Source organism: Coenobita brevimanus, chromosome 52 (assembly GCF_032717465.1).
Source record: "Coenobita brevimanus isolate Jiangsu-jjx chromosome 52, ASM3271746v2, whole genome shotgun sequence".
Taxonomy (NCBI): domain Eukaryota; kingdom Metazoa; phylum Arthropoda; class Malacostraca; order Decapoda; family Coenobitidae; genus Coenobita; species Coenobita brevimanus.
The window spans coordinates 8,795,441-8,810,085 of NC_137005.1; the positions used below are offsets into that span (position 1 = coordinate 8,795,441).

The following is a 14,645-nucleotide window of genomic DNA, read 5'->3' on the forward strand; positions in this document are numbered from 1 at the left end:
GAGCCAAATTTCCCCATATTCCTCTGCACCTCGCCGTGGGAAGGATTTTAGCCCAACCCTGGTGAAGTACTGTCATCCACAAGGGGGCGCCGGATCCCTACACGATGTACTGTACTGTGCCTGTAAGACGACCTCACAAAACCAGTGGTTGACGGGTTTGCTGGGCTAGACAGACCTAGATTGGGCAGCAACAAAAACGCGTGTGTAGTCTTGTTAGTCCATCCTCTAAAAACATTCCTCCTACATGCCATCACTTAGACACTTATAACCCACCTAAAGATAAAGGTTAATGTTGTCTGTACTAGATCTAAAAATACTGATGATTTGGTTGTTAGAAGGCCTCAGAGAGAATGTCTGGCATAGGTTCACTTCCCAAGAGGTTATTTCAAGTTTGTTTTTTGCTTTTTTTTTTTTTTGTATCATGCAGTGCAACCAAGGAGAATAGGCTCGTTATCCATCCTTTAATTTGTTAGACCACGATAACCCAGCCTCGGCACCCTGCGTTTTGAAGGGGATAAAATTGGATTAACTGTTGCCATTTTATAGGTCCATCAGGTAACTAAATGCGTTATTATTATTATTATTATTATTATTATTATTATTATTACTACTACTACTACTACTACTACTACTACTACTACTACTACTACTACTACTACTACTGCTACTATTACTACTACTACCACTACCACTACTACTGTTTTTATTTATTTATTTATTACTATTATACTATCACCATCGCCGTGTTCAAGGTGAGTCAAGCGCTGATAGACGAGGTGTGGCCCCGTCTGCGTGTGCTGGCCAGGTCTTCCCCGCAGGACAAATACATCTTAGTCCAGGGCATCATCAACTCCAGGGCAGGCAGGACGCGTCAGGTGGTGGCCGTGACAGGCGATGGGACGAACGATGGACCTGCACTCAAGATGGCTGACGTGGGATTTGCCATGGTAAGTAGTAGTAAAGCCCGTAAATTAAGTAGCGTAAAAGGCTCACCAGCACCTTTAGGTTTTTAGGGAATCGCAGGTATAAGCATATGTTTTCTAAATTAACTTAATTTGGTTGTGTGTTTAGAGAATCACAAATACGGGACTTATTTTCCAAGCTAACTGTGAATTCTTTGTGTGTTTAGTGACAGGCACGGAGATATATTTTCCATGCTTACTTTGACTTAGGTGTTGTATTTAGAGATTGACTGGTACGGGATTATTTTCCAAGCAAATTAAATTCTTTTTGTTTTATGACAGACGCAGATGTATATTTTCTAAGCTATATTGACTTTGATGTTAGAGAATGGCAAGTAGGGACATATTTTCCAAGCTAACTCAGACCTTGCATATTTAGGGCATCACAGGTACGGACGTGGCTAAAGAGGCGTGTGACATCGTTCTCACTGACGACAACTTTTCGTCTATCGTGAAGGCGGTCATGTGGGGACGCAATGTGTATGACTCTATCTCAAAGTTCCTGCAGTTTCAGCTTACCGTCAATGTCGTGGCCGTCACCATCGCCTTCGTCAGTATATGCATCATCAGCGACACGCCACTTAAGGTCAGTATTGAAATTTTATACGTGTTATATATATTTTCTGAGCCTCCAGGAGGAGTGCTCTTTCCTAAGCTAAATAAAATAATCTTGCAGTAGCTAGAATGGCATAATCAAGATGTCTTTTGACTGACTTGATAGATAGATTACCTGTGCTATGGTACTCTTCTCTCTCTCAGTACAGTACAAATGCCTTGGTACTACTCTGTCTTTCAGTACAAGTGCCGTGGTACTAGTCTTTCCCTCAGTACAAATTCTGTGGTACTATTCTTTACCCCAGGACAAATGCTGTGGCACTATAATATTCTCCTCCAACCCTCCCACAGTCGGTACAAATGCTCTGGCACTATAATATTCCCCTCCATCTTTTCCCACAGACAGTACAAATGCTATGGGTGAACCTAATCATGGACACCCTAGCATCCCTAGCCCTGGCCACGGAGCCCCCCACCCGCGCCTTGCTGCACCGCCTACCCTACGGCAGGACGAAGCCCCTTGTGTCACCCGTCATGCTGCGAAACATCCTTGGTCAGGCAGCTTTTATGGTCGTCGTCATTTTCCTCCTTCTGTTCTACGGTAAGACTTGATCTTAGACATTCCGCTGACTCCTTCAATCAAGTGACGTATTTTCTGTTGTTTTTACACTCTTCAGAAGGTTTTATATGCTGGAGATATCTACACACACACACACACACACACACACACACACACACACACACACACACACACACACACACACACACAATCCCTTTACCCCCAAAAAATACACAGTGACACCACGCTTGCTCATCTCCATCTGTCTTCAGGTCACTTACTGGTGGACATTGACGACGGACTGTACGCCACGTTGGATGAGCCTCCCTCCCAACACTTCACCCTCATCTTCAACACGTTTGTGATGATGACTCTCTTTAACGAGGTGAACGCACGTAAGATCCACGGGGAGCACAACGTCTTCCAGGGCATCACCAGCAACCCTCTCTTTTACTGCATCTGGTTCATCACATTCGCTGCCCAGGTGAGAAGCGTTGAGTCTACACCCTCTTTACTCCAACTTGGCCTAAAATTTCACCCCCTCTCTTCACCTTGAATGCTGAGTTGTAGCAGGAGATTAACACTGTGATGCTAGTCAGTAAAAAGTGCTGTGGGAAAGATGTAGAGCTATAGTACTGTCTTTTTCTGCCAATGAGCTATGTGAAATGTCTTGCAAAAGGACAAAAATCTGGGCCAAGTTAGAGTATAAACAGGATGGTAACGTTGATGGGATTTCCGTCTTTTATTTTATTTTATCTTATTTATTTATTTATTATTTATTGATCTATTGCGGCTCCTTTGCGTGGATATTATTTTTACTGCTTATTCTTCTTGTTTTTCGATGTTGGTTCTTCATTTTCATGCTTTTGCAATTAATCTTTTTTTTTTTTCTAGTTTCATAATAATTTTCATTCATCTTCAGAAATAGGATGTTGGCTTTTTTTTCTTAGGTGCCATAGGAGGCTTCGTATCACCGTTTCCTTAGCTAATTATTTTGCCTACCATATCATCCCTTCGTCCTTTCTCCTCTTCCTCCCATCATCCATTCATCCTTTCTCCTCTTCCTCCCATTATCCACTCATCCTTTCTCCTCTTCCTCCCATCATCCACTCATCTTTTCTCCTTTTCCTCCCATCATCCATTCATACTTTCTCCTCTTCCTCCCATCATCCTTTCATCCTTTCTCCTCTTCCTCCCATCATCCATTCATCGTCCCTCCTCTTCCTGTCTCATCTGCACATCCTACAGCCTCTTCCTCTCCTCCTCTGCTCACCCCTATCCCAATATCCCTACAGGTTTTGATAATTCAGTTCGGCAGCTACGCCTTCAGCACCGCAGCCCTGACCCTGGACCAGTGGCTGTGGTGTGTGTTCTTCGGGGTGCTGACGCTGCTCTGGGGCCAAGTCATCACCACAGTCTTCTCTCTGCTACACTCCCGGGCATTCAGGTTAGTCTGGCACTGCTCTCACACGCCTAATGACTTCACAAACGTCTTTTAACATGTTTTTTGCTGAGCTGTTTTGACATAAAATCTCGCAAGGATGCTGAAACTAACCCCCAGTTTGGCTATAGGTTTTTATGCTACTTGTTAACAGTTTCATATCGTCATCTTTTAATGTGAGTTTGAATGGTCTTATACGCTGCATTAATCAGCAAGGATGCTTAAACTAACCCTTTGCCTTGCTGCTGTTGCTTTTGCTGTTAATGGTCAGGTAATCTTTTCCTTATCCAATGCAACCTGTTGCTGTTTTGTCAATCCATAGATCAGTAGAAGAAGTAATTGTGATGTTTTATCCAACGAGACTAAAAGAATTGAGGGCTTAGTCTCTTACCCTTATATATTTGATTAGCATCTCTTTCATAATCCCAGTGAGACGAAATATATAAATCCCAAGATTTCACATATAACAGCAGCCCAGTCAGGTTACTACTAAAAAATTATTCTTTTCATTTATTTCTGTGATGTACCAGACTAGCAGACGATTCAATAAATCATTTGGTTAACTCCTACGATCAAAAAACAAGGAAAAAGAAAAAGAAAAAAACTATTCCGACTAACTATTGTCCCAGAAGTCTTATAGGACCAACAGAGAAGAGAAAGGTGAATTTAGCCAAGGTGTCAGTGCCTTGTCAAATTCTAGGAACGCATTTAAAAAGAAGACGTTGTGTTCGAGCATGAGGGTGTGAAGTGTGACCTTGTGATAAAGCAGTGTGAGTGTGGCATTGGTGACCCAGGATTGAATTCACTCTAGATTTTTATCATCGGGAACTTTATTAAATTGATTTTCCAACTAAGAATGTCAATATGTTAGCAAGAAACTCCAGCCTATGTCATTATACCAATCCTGTCTGCAATATCCCCCTTGTTCTAATTACGGTGAGCATTAGTTTGTGTGTGTGTGTGTGTGTGTGTGTGTGTGTGTGTGTGTGTGTGTGTGTGTGTGTGTGTGTGTGTGTGTGTGTGTGTGTGAGAGAGAGAGAGAGAGAGAGAGCGAGAGAGAGTGAGAGAAAGAGAGAGAGGGGGGGGGGTTAAGCACCTCTAGACACACTCTTCGCCTTAGTCACACAAAATGGAACTAGCAGTGTGTTGTGATGCAGCAGTCAAGTGGTTATGAGTGAATGTGTGGCATGTCGTGTGAGTGATGTGGTTAGAATATTGAAAAACTTGTAACTAGAAGGGTTTAGCGATTTTCTTTCATCTGTTCCCATTATTCATTATGGTATCGAATTATTTTGTCAGTGTTTTAAAGGTGCAATACAGGGCTTTTTCATCACTGACGTAATTTATCACTAAAACAATTTTCTCATTCATTGTAAGTACAGTATTATATTTTCAGGCTTCCTAATAGTAGTTAGTATTTATTAAGCAACTTATTCACGATGAAGTTTATTTTTTTGCAACAGCTTACCAGTTTCATCAGAAAAAAAGTCTCTTCTATCTGACCACTCATATAGCTTGAAGCAGCATTGGGAAGCATGTCCGTAGGTTGACCACGATGTCTTGTGAAGCATGGTTCAGTAGAGTGCATGATCCTTCGCTCAGTATACTCTGCTGTTCTGTATTCCTCTGTATTCCCTCCTTCCGTGTATTAGTGTGGACCGAGAAATTAACTACTAATATTCATCTAACGCGCAAATAATGAATGTAATATAATTAAGTAGTTTGTGTTGTGGTGCTGTAATGTTCTGTGTCTTACGGATTAATGCTGTTGCAGGTCCCGTGCCACACTGATAATACACTCCCCTTACGAGTATATTTATGGAATTATTACACCTCAAAGAACTGTTGTGATGTGATTGTATATAGAACATGAGTGTGATAATCAACATATGCAAATTGAATTACACTTAGAAATTAAAAGTACTGTATATTTTGCTTGAATTTAGCGATACAATAAAAAAATATCATGAAATGCCAGCACTCATGTGAAAGCATCGTGCAATAGGCTTTATCTTATCATATCTGCAGAAGACACTTTGCCCATTAATCAGTAAGGGCATGAGACGTTCCAGCACCATTGCCATGTAGTGTGGTAACTTCACCCTGTTACCGCTGTCGTAGCCTGTAGGCGTAGAAAAGCTTTGCCTCATGTTCACAAGGTCATCCCAAGCTGACCTGACTTCACCCCCACTTAGATCCTCAGCGGCGAGTCCTTCGAGGGAGGATGCTTGGCCTCCCTCTGACCCCCTGGAAACCAAGTTCATAAAGAAGAAAAGAGAGGCTCATGTCTTCTGGATTCAGAGTATAACTGACCTCCAGACGCAGGTTAGCCGCCCTATGCCCACTCCCATACCTCTGTACATACTGTCCCTGTAGTGGTGGCCTGGCCTTACTCCTCCTCCAGTGAGTGGTTGGCCTGCACGCTTCATGTGGGGACCTGCCAGTCTGTATCAGTTAATCAGTTGTAAATAACCATTGCTGTGCTATTTAAAAGATGTTAAATTTAGCATATAAGTTCAGATAGCCTAAGTTGATTAGCGTGAGTTTATGCATATGCTTTGTTATTTTACTTAAACTCTCAGTATCAATATGCTTAACATTTATTCATAAGATATATGTGTTAGACTTATAATTACACATAACCTACAGCCACCCTAGTATTTCCAGTTCAGCCACACAGCATACAGTCAAGCTTACCAATTACCCCAGTTCAGTTTCTCAGTTGTACAGCTAAATGAACAAACATGCCCAACAAACTGTAACTTGTCGTGCAAAACAGATCAGAGATTGTCAGATTAGTCTTGCATACACAGAAAGCCACACCAATGCACGTACCTTGTCACAATATCATTTACGTCCATGTACTCATATCATAACCCCCCATGAGTAGTCATTTTACACACACACACACACACACACACACACACACACACACACACACACACACACACACACACACACACACACACACACGCACACGCAACTTAACAAACTACAATAACACCACGTAAAACTTGCATCGTGGTTTAAAACTGTCAATTATCAACGTCCTGATGTAAAAAACAATAAGTATGCCTAACCTTTCATGACTGCGTGCACATTTCTTAAGGGGACGATGGAAGAAGGAAGATAACTAGCAAAAGTCTAAAGTGTGAGTATCCCCTGCAACAACAGAACAGGAACACGCATTTTGTAGGTCACATTTGCCGTATGGTCTAGATTCACCATACCCTTTTCATTCTAATAATCTAGAATTGCCATCTCTCCATGTTGAGTGCTCAGTTGTAGCACTAGATTAACACTAGAATGTACTGCTAGTCATGAAGAAGTGCTTTGGAAAGGATATAGAGCTGAAGTATTGTTTTGCACTGTCACTAAGTCAAAAAAGACGAAAATATGGGCCAAGTTATGGTTTTAAAAAAAGTATAATGACCCCTCGCTTTTCGCAGTCTTGATTTGCGGTCAGGCTTTCTAGAGACCATAATCGTAACCCTAATCCCTTATACGCGGTCAGAGAACACCATTAACCCCTTGAGTCCGGGTATCGTCCTTTTGAACTTATTTTTGCTGCTACCAAGTGATTTTATCCATCTATGGAAGACCTTTTGTATCGAGGGGAAATGTTAAGAGTAAGTCTAACCCTTCCAGCTCGAAACGTTTCTCCCAATCTGAGAAATTCGACTGGATATGGCTAATGAAAAGACATCCCAGGTTCAGTGAGTTGGCTCAGTTCTCCACCTATTTTGCTGTGTTACTGTAGCCCATAAATGCTGCGTTGTCATCCTTTTTTTATATGAGGCAGAATTACTAGGGGGAAGAAAAGCGTAATGAAATGGGGTCTGTATAAGCCCGCATTACCAGAGACAATATAGGGATCCCCTCTTACAGTGGCCTTGTATCCCAGGATATTGAGGGAATAACCTACCACAGATTCAGAGGCCTATGTTACAGAGATGAGTACCGCGGCTAAGCTCCTCATGGCTCCTGCCCCCACCATTTGCTAAAAAACACACACACAAAAAAAGAAGCGTTCCTGTGGTACCAAGTATGTGGTATTCAGATGCAGTTAATGCGGCCTAACTAACCGTGTAAAGGGAAGGGTTGTTGTACTGCCGATATTAAAGACACGTAGATATGCCGTAGGACACACCCACTGTCACATATATCCTGTAAAAGTATCATAGCTTATCCTAGCAGTACACACACACACACACACACATAGCAAGCACACATATCGCAGCACGTAGAGAGAGGTAGAGGGCTGAGGGTGCGGTGTGTTGTTCTGGCAGGTGATCAGCGGCACCGTGGAGGGACCGCTTCTGCCCGTACCCTACCGCAGGACACCCCGGGACCAGGCTGTAAGACCACCCCTTGCACACCCTCACCCTACAGCCTCCTCAACCACCGCTGTTACCATTACAGCCACGTATATTACTGCATCCACACCAGAGGCCAATGCAATGACTACAAATACCACAGCATCCACACCAGAGGCCAATGCAATGACTACAAATACCACAGCATCCACATCAAAGGCCAATGCATTAACTACAAATACCACAGCATCCACACCAAAGGCCAATGCAATGACTACAAATACCACATCAAAGGCCAGTGCAATAACTACAAATACCACAGCATCCACATCAAAGGCCAATGCATTAACTACAAATACCACAGCAACCAAGCCCATTGCATTCACCACAGAAACCACAACTACCAGTAGCAACCACAACCACCAGCTACAAGGAGACGTCAAATCTCACTGAATCTCCTCCTACCTATGCTGTTTACACGGGGTTTTACACGACCTACTAAAATAAACCCGAATATGATTAAACAACACTGATTTGCTAGTACAATATGCAGTTAAGATTTGTATGGAGCGTCTGGAGGAAGTCACAGATTCTTTTTTTCTTGGCCAGGACCTGCGGAAACAAGTATTGTGACAGTGAACTCTTGGCTTACCACAAAGACATAGCAACTTGTTCCAACGTCCATTCTCCACACAAGAAACAACACCACCAAGCCACCACCACACCACCACCACAACCACCGTAGTTGCCCCATATACCACCACATCCACCATCCTGTCTAGTTATTGTATCTCTCTTACTTTCTCCACCACCACCATCACTGTCACCAAAACATTCTCAGTCTAGCGATACGACCACACATTGCTTAAACCGTCCTCAGCTACAGTTACATTGACGCTGTTTCTGCTTTCACACAAACTGCTACTCCTGTATGTGCACCTCTTTCTCCATGACCCAACAGGTGAAACGGTGAGGGGTCAGCTTAGTATCGTAGAGTTTGAAGGCCTTTACGTAGTTTAGAGTCAGTGCACACTGTTTCTACCCTTTTAGCGTAAGCACGAAAGATAGACACTGCCCTCTTATCAGTAGAAATGTTAGCACTTCCTTCAGTCACTTGTAGCTGCAGCAGCCTCCACATCTTCTGAACCTGAAATGGAACAAGGGCCTCAGGAAAATAATATAAGTACAGGTATTTTGGGAACATATTTGATTCGTTTTCTATTTTAACTACTCTATATAAGGGATTGTTTTAGACTTCTGTTTTCTGCCCTAATGAAAAATCTTCAGTAATGTACCAGGCCTTGATCGTAGTAGAGCTAATGGATCCCTTTTTATGAGCACAGGAATCGATTTTGGAAATTGATAACTTACCATTATGTACAGACTTCCATCATCATCATCATTCTAGTCAGTCGATGAGTAGCCCACTGCCGGACCCAACCCCTCCTCTCGAGGTAAACTGGACTGCCTCACATTGACCTCGATGGGAATGGTGAGAATCGTATACTCTTTTTGATTTAACATGGCCTAAAATTCACATCTCTCCGTCTTCAGTGCTAGGTTTGTGCAGTCGACTAAAACTAGAATATTATACCAGTCACGAAGAAGTACTATAGAAAGGAAGTGGAGCCACAGTACTGTCTTATTCAGCCACTGAGCTACGTGAAATAAACTGCAAAAGGACGACAATCTGGGCCAAGTTAAGGTAAAGGGTACGGCAGTCTCTTGAAATGGCCCACTGTCTCCCACCTCAGTTACCATGACAGAGACTCCCATATTTAACCTCACGACATCAAGGCAGCCGCTCTACTGAGATGCCTTACAGATCTCTTTCCACAGTTACAGCGAGGTTCGCACATTAGAAAATTGAGTGATGGTCATTTGCCTGCGGTTTAGAGTGTACATAGACCCATACATCCAGGCTTTTTCCTTTGTCTTAGTTTTTTTTTTTTTTTTAAGTTAAATAAAATACTATACGACACAATTCTCCATTTTAAATTAATCTGATGTCGATTCAGAGGTGCAGATTCACTAACCATCAGCACAGATCACCACCGACAATAATTAGCAATGAATAAATTAACTACCACTGCTAACATAAATAAATAGGAGAGAAAGAAAAATATGCGGTACGTGAAGAGACAATGTGTAAACCGTTAGTCTGAAATTATCATCTTGTTCATCAGATTAAGTCAGCTTAGTTTGTTCTAAATTAAGTTCCCTATATATAAACATAACAAACTGGGACTCGTAGACAACGAAACCAAGAAGGCACATAAGCTATTAATATTAAGAAGAATTGCTGTGAGTAAAAAGAGTCACCTGTACAGAATAGTTTGAGTTTCTCCTCAAACGTTGCTTGACTTTCAGCCTCTTTCACTTCCAGTTTACATGTCAGTAAATATAAATTAGAAACTATTGTAGCACCCCGTGTAGCGAGTGTATTTACAAGTGTCCCACAGCAATAATTATTCCCAGCCAGCTCAGTTCTTTCAGCCAGCCACCTACATTACCCCAGATACGAGTCGTCCGTGCCTTCAAGTCCGGGATTGTGGAGCCTCTTGACGAAGAGGACATCAGGAGTCGCGGGGGAAGCGTGGGTGCGCGGACGCGGGGAGGCCAGCCGCCCACCGTCGTTGACAACTCTTCCCTCGATCTGCTCCTTGACCCCGAGACCAGTGGCGCCACCCTCACGCAGGTCGAAGGATCGCGATAACGGTGTCACGCTCATAAAGGTATGGTAAGGTAGACGGGAATGATAAGCGTATATCACCTGGGATATAAAGGTATGGGATATAAAGGTATGATATCACTCAGAAAAGTTTAAGAATTTTTCATTCATTCATTGCCAGACGCCATGTATCCCAAACGGGGTGGCCAAGGGCTTAGAGTTAATTGTTTTACAGGGAGGGGCACTAATCCTCCACCAACCCCACTTGACACGTAGGGATGCCAACAGCATCTGGTGTTCCCAGGCGGTCACCCATCCAAGTACTAACCAGACCCAACGTTGCTTTAGCTAATTATGTCTACCTATAAGGGCAAGATATAACTTGGGAAACGGTAAATAAAGGTATGATGTCACTGCAGTAATAATGGAAACCCTCTTCGATGTGCTTGCTTGCTCGTAAAATACCGTCACTGGACAGATTATAGTAACTCTTAAAGCATGCACGCTTGTAAAGGTAGCATATTACTTGGGAAATTACAGAAACTCTCAGATAAATTATGCACTCTTACAGAGGTACTATGTCATTGAGAGAATAATAAGAACACTCCTAAGTAACATGTTTGTTGTGGCTTGGATTTTGAGATAGTCCTGCACAAGAAACTAATTATTTATACCCTAATACACTTAATAAAAATGGTACAGTCAGCCTGGTCTTCCTTCCTTTTTGTCGTCTATGTTTTTGTGTCCTGGACCTATTTATTTAGCTGGCGTTCTTGGAAATTAAAGCTTATATGAATGTAGAGGTCGGTTCATATATAGCGCTTCACTTCCACTCCGCAGGGCTATTGCTTGTGTGTTGTGAGAACCGCTCAGTCAGTATTATCAACATCAACCCTGCATCATTTATTCATAACGGCTCAGTCAGTATTATCAACATCAACCCTGCATCATTTATTCATTTTCAGCTCCAAATGCCATAAACATGCCCACACTCTACTCCTTTTACTCTAATCTGGCCCACATTTTCGTCCATTTGCAGTTTATTTTAAGTAGTTCTGTGGAAAGAAAAGACAGTACTACAGCTCTCCATCTTTTCCATAGCACTTCCTCCTGACTAACCTGATATTCTGGTGTTAATCTGCTTTTGCAACTCAGCATTCAAGATGGACAGATGACAACTTTAGGCCAAGTTAGAGTAAAAGTAGTATAGTCGACTGAGCCTTTCCTTCACCACATTAGATACCGCTAGGTGCGTTTCTAGTGGAGCAATATTACAGGCAACCCTATTTTCGAAGGACTTGATACCTACTGCTTTTCAGGTGGAGGAGGCAATGACCCCAGACACCTCGGCTACCTCCCGGACGATGCCCCGGCTAGTGGTTAACGGTGGGGCCATCTCTCTGCCTTGTCACCCACACAACCCACGCCACCCGTCCCTTTAGCACCACACCCGCCTCGGCCATCCTCACGCAAGCTGAGGGTTGCAGAGGACGTTGGCTTCGTAAAATTTGGGGATCTGGATGTAACATCGACTGCTGCGGGTTGTATTCTAGAGGAAGACTTGAAATTAGCAGAAAACTGATTGTCTGAATGGTACTTGTAGTCCATAGCCATAAGTTGTAAACCTTCAACGATAAAGTATCCTTCCAGCCGAAAATCATCTCCCTCCGTCCCCCCACCCTCCCTGCCTCATACAGATGTGTAATTGACCAACAAGCGACTTCTCTAACACTTTAGGGGGCCCCACTACTTGTTTTGGAACCGAAAATACCCTTCTCAAAGGACATCAATCCAGATCAGACTCGACATGTCACTTATTGAGCCCCCAGTGGTTGCGTGTGCAAGGTTTCATTAAAAATGTTTGTCTGGGGTTGGAGCTTAGTTGCACACATGCATACAAACTCAGTTTTAGTAATATAAGCCATAAGTCATTGGCAAAACAGTGATGCCATGGAATAACTGATACTGTGATGGAATGGGTAAAGACAGGGAGTGACTATTACTGGCATACTGTGATATAAGATTGTCTGGTCTACGTGTGGCTGAACAATCACCAGCAATGCCGTCCCGAGTAAGTATTAACTCTTTTATTACGAGACCTTTCTTAAGTTAAATAAAAACAGTTGGGAGTCAGCAGGAACAAACTGTAAACCAGATATAATCGTACTGGGAGGGTAAATTAGGACTACATCAACCTCCTAAGCATGAGTGATGTTTCCTGAGCTGAATAAAATCGTCTGGTGGCAGCAAGAACAGTAAGAAGGCGTCATCGTAGCGAAAGGGTTATTGTGCAATAGTGTTGTTGTTGTATGCCACTATATTTTATCTGTTGTACATAATAATATCTGTTGACTATATACATCTATTATGTAGGAAATATACAGATAATGAAGTGGAGTTTTATGCAGCTGTTAAACGGGACTTCAGGACCCAAATTCATCAACTTTACCATCTCATTACCATCCTTTTTATTTACGGGACATACTAAGTGGCTTTGGAGGTTTCGTAACACCTCTTCCTTAGCGATTAAGTATGTTCATTAAGCCTCAGTATCCTCTTGTATCGATATTAAAACGATACAGATGACATACAAGAGAATGTCAAGGTGTCGCATGTTTACCATCTCACTGTTTTCATCGCCATATTTACAAACCACTGCGGCGGTAATTACGTTGATGAATCTGGCCCCTGAGCTGTGGATATAAGGTGTGGTGATGTCCCGGCAGTAATATACAGTATAGGAAGCTTGTAGAAGAGCTGTTGATTTTGTACAGTGCTTGGGTGTCTCGTTCTTGCTTGGCTGTTGCTTCCTTGCTGAACTCTGTCTGGTGACCTGCTTATGTTTTTTCCCCTGAGGATTGTTACATGAGAATGCTAAGTTGTGGGGCATGATGCAAGATGATACACTAAGAGGAAGAATGTTGTTGTTGTATTGTAAGTGTTGGATGCATGATTTCTGTGAAAAACTTGGCACCGAGATCAGTAATCATTTGATGATAAGCCATGAATCATAAGAAAGTAGGAGGCCAGTCAGTAAGTCAGGAATGATTTTAACTTTTACATAGCAAAGTGTTTTCAAAAAGATGTATACGATGTAGAGCATTTTGGAAAACGAATGCAGGTTTTATAGTAAACATTCCTTTAATTTAAGTAGTTTCAGACAGTTATTGTTGTTATTGTTGATCAGTTCTACTATCTCTGTCCAAGAAGACCTATAAACCGCAGGCAAGCAACCCCTCCCCCCCCCCCCCGAAGGGCCGCCCTGAGCAGTGAACCGATGTTCTCTTGCAGTTGGAAGCGCCTCGCCAGAGCGACTTACGAGGGACAGTGTGGAGGTTTGAGGCAGTTGTGCTAGCAGTTAGGATAGCCATGCTGTACGTAGGCAACCCAAGCATTAACAATTCATAACTTCATCTGTTCAACGTTGTTGTCTGTTGTCCTCTTGTTCTGTGAGTCTGTGCCTTCTTGTAAGCAGTCGTTAGCAGAATGATAGCAGTATTCGCATTGGTGATATTACTCTGTTTGTAGTCTGGCAAGGTTAAAGCAGAAAATATGGTGAACAAACTGGACGGTGTATTGGTGATCCACTGACAAACAGTTGCTGGAGAGGAACGCCTTCACGTGTTGGCATCGAAACAGCCGGCCAGCGAAGAGATGCCTTAATTATGTAAAATCCTCCAACTCCTTCCCAGTAATCCGAAACGGGGTTGGTGAATAGCAGAACGAGCAGTTTCAGCCTGCAGTGCATCGGGTTCACGTCTGGATGAGCTTGGGACCTCAACAACAATTTTAGTCATCTCCGAAATTCCATCAAAATCATACCTCTCATTAATCCATCGTTGTGACGTTGCTGGGGTCACATTCACCTTCTTTTCATCAATGGGTGAGGTTTCATTGCAAAAACTGAAAATTTTAGACTCATCAGACGGCCATCTCTCGCAGTACCTTCATTTTATTCTTGTCTTTTGTGGACATTATATTTTTACAGAGTCATTTTTTTATAGTCTGCTGTCCGTCATTACATCACTTTTCGGGACGTGTTCTAGGAAGCATCGTAGCACCTCTTTCTCGGCCATTTAGCCTTCACATTACATCCCATTATCCTCTGGTATATTGTTGATTCAAAACGTTGATGATTGAA

At 42.6% G+C, this 14,645-nt stretch overlaps 1 protein-coding gene across 1 annotated transcript in view; it reads left to right on the forward strand.

The window, feature by feature from the left end:
* The window catches only part of LOC145400393 (plasma membrane calcium-transporting ATPase 4-like), a 76,808-nt gene extending 64,792 nt beyond the window's left edge, over window positions 1–12,016 (forward strand). Inside the window, exons 14-21 of the mRNA XM_080272908.1 lie at window positions 753–947; window positions 1,342–1,548; window positions 1,920–2,118; window positions 2,349–2,560; window positions 3,372–3,523; window positions 5,713–5,842; window positions 10,352–10,568; window positions 11,824–12,016. Coding sequence (XP_080129034.1) covers window positions 753–947; window positions 1,342–1,548; window positions 1,920–2,118; window positions 2,349–2,560; window positions 3,372–3,523; window positions 5,713–5,842; window positions 10,352–10,549 — 1,293 coding nt within the window. The 3' untranslated portion in view covers window positions 10,550–10,568; window positions 11,824–12,016. The remainder of the gene's footprint in view (window positions 1–752; window positions 948–1,341; window positions 1,549–1,919; window positions 2,119–2,348; window positions 2,561–3,371; window positions 3,524–5,712; window positions 5,843–10,351; window positions 10,569–11,823) is intronic.
* Window positions 12,017–14,645: the final 2,629 nt, after the last annotated feature.